This window comes from Sesamum indicum, linkage group LG14 (assembly GCF_000512975.1).
Source record: "Sesamum indicum cultivar Zhongzhi No. 13 linkage group LG14, S_indicum_v1.0, whole genome shotgun sequence".
Classification (NCBI taxonomy): Eukaryota; Viridiplantae; Streptophyta; class Magnoliopsida; order Lamiales; family Pedaliaceae; genus Sesamum; species Sesamum indicum.
The window spans coordinates 4,296,020-4,304,142 of record NC_026158.1 but is presented as its reverse complement, the minus strand read 5'-3'; the positions used below and the strand labels follow the sequence as shown (position 1 = coordinate 4,304,142).

The window sequence follows — 8,123 nt, the reverse complement described above, 5'->3', positions numbered from 1 at the left end:
TTATTGAGGAATGATGAAATGTATACAAACATGCTCTTAGTACACACATGTCCTGAAGTTGTCTTGGGAATTTAAATCATGCCTTGTGGTTGGGGGTTGGGACCCTTTCTTGCACAATTTCTGCCCTTATTATTGTATACTTGCATTGAGTTTGAATTATTTCACCAACACTAATTTCAAATTAAATTCAATATTGTAATTTCTCTCTTTATTTTTTAATTATGGAGTGAATTTACTGTGACATTATTACATTATAAGTACTAATAATTAAATTAAATAAAATTAAAAATTAGCAATTGGTCAGTAATAAAAATACACAAGTAGGGACAAGTAAATAGGACCCAGATCTGTCTAACACTTTAAGATTATTTATTTGCTGCTCTTCTCTAAAGAATCCTAAGTTATCTGCTGCAAATTTTGTGCATATTTTCCAAATTTTTAAATTGGAAAAGAATATATTTGCATTCAATTTCTCTCTTTTGACATCTATTAGGTTTAGGTTAGTCCTAGAGTCATTTGGGACGTGGTCAATGATGATTTGACAATCTCAAAAGATAATTTCAACTTCCTGTCATGATTCGACTTTTTCACAACCCTCGATCTAGATTAGTAATAGGTAGGCCTGCAACACCAATTGTTAGGCTTGTTGGGGTGGCTGCAACTATGACCCTTCGAAGCATAAGTCTGAATCGAGATTTAGGTAATTACAGTTGTAGAGGTAGATACCTCAATAATTATTGCAAACCTTTCAAAGGAGACAATAAGTGCTTATACTAACTGATTGTTTTGGAGCGTATAGATCTACGTATCAGCTATAGAGCCCTCATATTGAGAAAGCATCAGCAGCTTATGCAATAACTTTTATGGCTTAGTGATAGATGATGGGCGATCTGTATAATAATTCCTTCCCGAACGTGATTTAACAATTTTCTACCCCGTTGAATATCTAATTTGGGGAATAATTGTTGTTTAAAGGACAAATCAGATATACAAATCTAATACAATATTTCAAAAAATTAAGAGGGTGTTTCTTTGAGCTTATATGTTTTCTAGAACAACTTATAAAATGTTGCAAAGCGTTTGATAAATTATTTAAAAAATGAGCCTTTAACATTCAAGAATAAGATATTAGGAACTAAAATTGTTATTCTACATAAATTACAAGACAAATTATATTTTTCTAAATTAAAAAAGAAATAAAAAAATTTTCTAAAGATAAAATTAACATAACTTTCCGTGTAAAAATTATATAATTATATAAAATATAAAAAAAATAATTAATAATTTTATAATAAAAGAAATATAATTTTAATCTACAACATAATAATGTTGTTTGGTGGTAAAAGGACATAATGGCATTTTTGAAATAAGAAACCTAAGAGGGATATTTTTGAGGTGACAAAAGTCACGTGGTAACAAAAAGAATCCAAGAATGCACGTGACATAGCCTCCAGTCCCCATTGCCTGAAAGACATGTTGATTGACCCAATCACCCCCAGGCTACTCGTGGCTCGTGCAGCACACCCCTGAACTTTTGCACGCGCCCGAAGCCGAGAGTCGGTTTCATGTCTCACGAAACCTTTGATGTGACCACCCCCAGTACCTGCTTCCTTCCACAACATACAAGGACGCGCGGTGTAAGCGCGTGTAGTTTCCATCTAATCCACTCCCTTTTGAATTTGCATGTATTGAAAAGTTGGTGTCAGTCACTATTGGAGTTCCACTAGATTCTAACTTTTAAGTAAAAGGACGTTTTATATAAAAAGTAATTTATTTTAACCTTTTTTTTATACATTTTATGGGACTTTCTTTTTGTTATTTGGTTTTAATTCTCGAATTATATTAAGTTATATTGTTGTGGTTCATTTAAAAAGTATATTTAACATTAAATCTATTTAGGAAATAATTAAAAAAATGTTTAGATAGGTCGGGGGTTCTAATACAAAATGAAGAGAAGGATTATTCAGTATAAAAAATAGTATTTTCATCTCAATTTGTTTTTCTCGTATCAAACAAGTGAAAGTATTTGATATTTACTATCTTTCTAATCGTACCAAACAACTTGAATAAACTATTATTCTTTGCTCCCTTTCACTTTTCTTTTTCTCTCATTTGAACTAAATGACTCCTAAATGTTTTTACATATGCGTTATTTGTTAGAGCTTAAAATCTCAAAATAATTAGCGTGATTTGACAAAGATGGACCGAGTAAGATGTCCTTATAAATATTACTAATCTTTTCTATAAAGAACCATCATTTCATTTAATTGGTTTTATCAATAATTTTTTTCATGCACAACTAAGACTAATTTATTTATCAAATTCGATAAGTTATTTATTTTATCTTCTATTGCCTTTTATTTATTCAAATACATATAGTAAACCTTTAACTCACATACACACATCATCTAATTTGCTATAGATTATTGTATTTCCAGGAATTGGGTCGAATTCAGATGGTTGGTGGTGTTTGTTTTATAGAGTTGGATAAAGTAATGAGCATTGTATGATCATTTTTAATATTTGTGCTGCTTCTATCTATTACTGTATAATTGTCATTATCATGTGTGTGTGTGTGTGTGTGTGAGAGAGAGAAAGAGAGAGAGAGAACCCTCCAGCAGTCCGTTCTAGATGAAAGATAAAAATGACAAGTGAGACATGCTATATGCTAGGTTCTAGGTTTTTCTAATTGCCGTTGTAAATTATTCTTAATTACAAATTTGTCATTAGTATAAGTTTCATAATCTTATTTTATCCGAACACAAACTTATTTTTAAAATAAGACCTGACATCTTATAAACTCTAAAAACATCTTATAAGATGTACGAGCTTATAAGATCTTTTAAACAAGCTTTAGCCAAACACCCTCTTGGTCGGATGTTAGTTGAAAGCCACAAAGTTCAAAATGCTCTAAGCATGTACAGATTTCGCCTACGTCTTCTTCGAGCCTTTCAACCACTGATGTTTCACCGTATGTGTCTGTTGTATGGGCACGAAGAGATTGCCGCATTACCCATTGTAAGAAATTCACATATCACTTTGCAGAAGGAAAGGTCAGATTTTCTGGGTTGATCAGTGGGATTTGTTGGTCTGAGCTAGTCAAGTTCTAGAACAACTTTACCAGAAATGATCCTTTTATCCTTGGCCTCATGGGCCTCTCTCACCTGCACAATTGGAAATGTCTTTTCCACAGGTACTTTCAGCTTGCCAACATCTGATAACCGTCGAATTTCATGTAAACCTTCAGCGTCAGCCCTCATGTAAGTCCACGAATATTCTGTGGCAAATTATAAGCACGAGTTAATAGGGTGAAATTAAGGAAAATGTAGATAAAGATTGAGGCAGAGTTCAACAAACTCTTATCCTGCCTGGTCTAATACCGTTCTATCAACTGGCCGATGCATATTAATTAACTTCACATAAAAAGCAAAATTATCACCATATGATGGGAAGAAAATTGAAGTAATATTCGTAGTTCCAAAATGATGACCATAGATAAAACAGTTGACGTAAACGAACAGAAAGATCTGAGCTGGCTAAGAAGAACAAGAGCCAGCAAAAGCATGAGGAAAGATTTCAAGAGTACTATTTCAGTGCAAATAAATCAGCACCAGCCATGGATGGGATCAAGATAATTCAATCGAGCATAAACTACTTTCAAATGGATTTTTCTTATTTGTGTTATTTTAGCCACTGACTTGAAAGGGTTATGCTTAACACACCTATTCCATGTGAAAAACGATATTGAATTTGCTTCGATGCTAACATCGCTGTTGCAATAGGAATTCCAATTGCTAGTCCATACATATCAGCGAGGGATGCAGCTTCTCCCTATCAAAGAACCAAAACTATGTAAGATTACAAATTTAACAGAGAGGAACAAAGGACAGTCATTCCTTTTGGAACAAATTGAGGTTGCTTATCTCACATACCTGTAATGTCATGTAATGCCCCCCTCTCTTCAAAAGATTGATGCCCATTCTCTCTGTTTCAGGTACACCAATCGTGTCCAGCACAGCATCAAAATACCCCTTTATTGATGCTTCATAATCCTGTAAATTTGGAGCATGTGATGAACTGATAAGGGACGATAACTGAAGACAGAGAAAAGTTGGTTGCAATCCTAATGAAGGTGTCAAACAAGTATTCAAGATTTAATTACATCACGACCTCGCTGGTGTAGTCAACAGCCTGCTCAGCACCAGCAGCCAAGATGCGGTCTATACTTTCGCCTCCACATGTTGTAGAAACATGACATCCAACAGCAACTGCAAGCTGAATTGCAGAAAAGCCTACAGCTCCTCCTCCACCCACCACTAATACCCTTTGTCTTTGACAATGCAATTGAGATAACAAATTCAGACAGAAGCTAAGATGAGTAGATGTTACTGGACATAATACTATATTAGTGTTTCTTAGAATGTAATGCTAATTTACGTATCAAGAACTAGTCTCGACACAACCAACTCATGCTCATCAAGATCACATATTGACAAAGTCACCTAAATCTTGTTAAAGAAATTATAAGGAAAATCAAAATCAAGTCCATTCTAATCCACAAGTCAATCCATCATTTATCAAATCCAACTTTCATATGCCTAAACTAGCAAGTACAAAGAAGCGAAAGACTGTGCATGATTCAAGAGGTAGTTATTGATAGTGCATGCACATTTCATGGTTGAGAATACTACACTGGTCAGCAGAACAAGTGCTTCTAATTCTTCAAGTGTTTTACCTTCGGTATTTAATTTAGTAACAAGCTGAAAGACAAAAGTAAACAATCTAACCAAGAAGACCTCCAAATGCTATTCCCATATTAATTAATCTTAAAAAATTTAGGGAAGATAATGGAGACAGCAACTAAAAAAAGAAATTGACACTCTGGTTAGTGCACATCTAGAAAGGTATTTAGAGACTTCCTTTCTCCCGTTATTTCATCTTTGCTTACCTACTTATCCTTCATGCTTAAAAGCATTCACAAGTGGCATTAGAGAATCCATGAAAAGGTCATTTACATTAGAAAATTCATGAAGATATTAAAGAACATACCCCTGTTTTATCCTTGCCGTACTTCTCAGTGCGCGCCAAGCGGTCAGAGCAGCAAAGGGGATAGCGCTAGCTTCCTGTTGATAGCAAAAACATGTAAGTAGTCATGCCCAGGAGTGTAGAAGCATCTACGAGGGAAAATGCAAGGCTGACAACAAATGGACAATCTGGAACCAGAAAAAAGTAAAATGAAGCAATAGGAGGAAAGATAACTGTAGGACAATCCTAGGGCCCGATAAATATTATTACAGATTTTGGTATTATAATCTATGAAATGGTTCGTTATCAGGACTTGCACAGACTTCACGAATTTTTTATCATTAATAAAGCTCACAGAGAAAAAGGAATACTATAGTCAAAAGTTGAATGTCCCCACAAAGCTGCATGCTACAATACCTACCACATGTGAAATTGATTCTGGCTTCAGGGTAAGTTCGTCTTCTGCAAGAATGGCATAGTCAGTATAAGTACCCCTCACTGCAGTAGGATGCAAAGCGCCAAACACTTCCTGCCCAACAGTGAGTGATCGGACAGAGTTTCCAACAGCTGCAATCTCACCACTAATATCACGGCCTAAGATTACTGGAAGAAGTGGTTCATATATTGAACGGCCATAGCCCGCGCGCATCTGGAAAATATTGAATTTAAACAGTGAGCATAGCACAAACTAATGTATGCATTTAATAATATTGAACTAGTCACTTAGATGCATCCATTAGCTCTCAAGATATATATAAATATATTAAAAAAAAAAAAAAAACAGAGTTTCAAACCATAGTTATATATACAAGCCAACGTCCAAGTGAATTTTTTGTAGTGTTTGTCTTATAAAATTGATGAAACGGACAATTAGTACTGATACAAACAAGTTGATCATGTAGTGATAAAATAATGATCTTGCTTGCTCTCCCCCCATAACCAAGAAGCCAGTCACCTGGCTTGCATACGCGAAAAAAGTTATGTGTAAAGCTCCACAAAACTCTTTCTGCACTCTGCATCTTTATTATAACTTCACAGACCATGATATGCTAGTCAACATGACTAAGACTACTCTCACAGAAAACAAACCTATAACAAAGGTTACTTTGGGCCTAAACTCCCTTTAGTGCCTTAACTGACCATTATGCAGTAACACTGAGCACCTTCTCAAGATCTTGATGGTTTCACATAAGCAGAAGAAAATTTCAGAGCCAGAATTAAGCTGACAGTTCAACCAGCTTCTGAAACTGAGAATTGCGGAAACTCCGTCCCATTGATGACCATATATCATCTAAGATTCTAAATTCCTGTATAGGTCCATCTTTGTGCAGGTATTAATTTCACTAACCCCTTTCCTTTTTCCACTTTTTAATTGGGTGCTTTCCTTCCATGCTCACTCAAAATAAAGGCAGTTTTACAATCTTAGATTGGCACCATCCCGATGTCTGGAAAATCATGAAGGTGACTTTGGACCCTAGCTTATAGTAACAGAAAGGAGAAAGAAAGGCAAATGATTATGTGTTAAGTTCATATCCTATATTTTTTCTTTTAATTTCTATTCAAATTTGTTATAGGCATAACAAAAATTAGATTTTTATGATGTTCAATGTAAACTCAAACTAAAACTGAACAAATTATAAAACCAACTTATATTTTTACTAAATTTTGATCAAATCAGGACCAAGTAAACTTTGTTCTAAACTTCCTTGATCAAGCCAAAATGGATACAGTTGATCCATAAGAATAATCATTGTAACCAAGCACAATCATAAAATCCTATTGTAGCTTACAAATTCTTCTTCATTCTTATCTTATTCAATAATCAGATGACTGTAAGTTTATCTAGTTCTCCAACTTATAAGTCGGATATCCTATTTCTCTCCCTTCTGAAATCAATTTAGCAAAGCCCCAGTGACTTCTCCCACAGAAGGAAATACCGTTACATTTCTATACCTGAGCCACAATCATCTTCGAATGATGTATCTAGGACAATATTCACAATATCAGTATAATGTTTGGCATGATCAATCAGAAACTACATTTAGCAAAGACAGCTCAACAAGTTAACTGACTACTTTATATTAATGTAAGTAACTATACCATCTAACTCTCCAAAAAGAAATCACACAGCATCAAGTCTCAGATTCCATAAATCTTCATTCGGTTCCGATATATATTGTGATCAATCAAAACACAAATATAAGTAATCAGAAATATGAAACTCAAACACAACTAAATTCAGAAATTTGAATCAAAATAACAAAAATGAGCGACAAAAATTCGCAACTGACTCTGGTATCAAGCGGATTGACGGAGACGGCGCGAGCGCGAACAAGGACCTCATTAGGCTTGAGATTAGGAACATCCACATCGTCTCGGAGCTCCAGCACCTCGGGTCCGCCGAACCGCGGCAACAACACCGCTCTACAGCTCGTCACCATACTCCTCCGCAGCTCACCAACCCCTGTCTTTGACATTCCACCATTGAGTACCATCTCGCTGCTCCTCCGCAACAGCGACCGCATGTTTGATGATGCAAATTCAACTGAATGTAATTTACTCTACTAAGGAGAATCGGAAAAGTCGGAGTAGCTAATGCTAATCGACCTTCATTAGAGAATTTGTGCGTGCTATAGAGAGTAAAAGTTCCAGTGGAAACTCAGAGAAGCGGAATGACGTGTGTCTGTTGCCATCCACAGAAGGGTTTCTCCCTTTTACAGCGTCGTGGGCACCGTTTAAACTGTGAAGTATTGGACCCTACTCCCTACTATGTATTACTAGCTTTTTTTAGTGTACGATTTCATATAATTATACATAAATTTTTTATAATTTAAAATTTATATTTAATACTTTTTAAATTTATTTTCATCTAAAAAGTAAGTCTGTTCGTTAGTAAAATTTTATCAAATTTGTTTATATTAATCAAAAAAATTAAATAAAAATCCATATTTACTCTCGATTGACTTATTATTGATTTGTAGGTCAAATTCTTTTTACGACCAAATTGTTCTTATACATTTTCACACATTAATGCACATAATGATGTACATATCTTCACTCTTATAAGATGGTTTAGTCGGAAAAAATTCATCTGACCT

General features: G+C 34.7%; 1 protein-coding gene across 1 annotated transcript; it reads right to left on the bottom strand.

The window, feature by feature from the left end:
- On the bottom strand, positions 3,073 to 7,764 carry LOC105176966 (reticulon-4-interacting protein 1, mitochondrial). Its single transcript, XM_011099967.2, has 7 exons — positions 7,317 to 7,764; positions 5,447 to 5,674; positions 5,050 to 5,123; positions 4,171 to 4,330; positions 3,933 to 4,052; positions 3,723 to 3,831; positions 3,073 to 3,277 (listed from the first exon to the last, which is right to left on the bottom strand). Exons 1-7 carry the CDS (start codon positions 7,548 to 7,550, stop codon positions 3,096 to 3,098), a joined length of 1,107 nt encoding a protein of 368 aa, XP_011098269.1. The 5' UTR covers positions 7,551 to 7,764; the 3' UTR covers positions 3,073 to 3,095.

Bases quoted from the DNA above. Each gene is read 5' to 3' on its own strand.
- LOC105176966 (XM_011099967.2), bottom strand. From the start codon at position 7,550: ATGCGGTCGCTGTTGCGGAGGAGCAGCGAGATGGTACTCAATGGTGGA. The intron at 4,053-4,170 runs GTCGTGATGTAA...CCAAATTTACAG, and splicing joins CTGTTGACTACACCAGCGAG to GATTATGAAGCATCAATAAA. The intron at 3,278-3,722 runs GTGTGTTAAGCA...AATTTGCCACAG, and splicing joins TCGTTTTTCACATGGAATAG to AATATTCGTGGACTTACATG.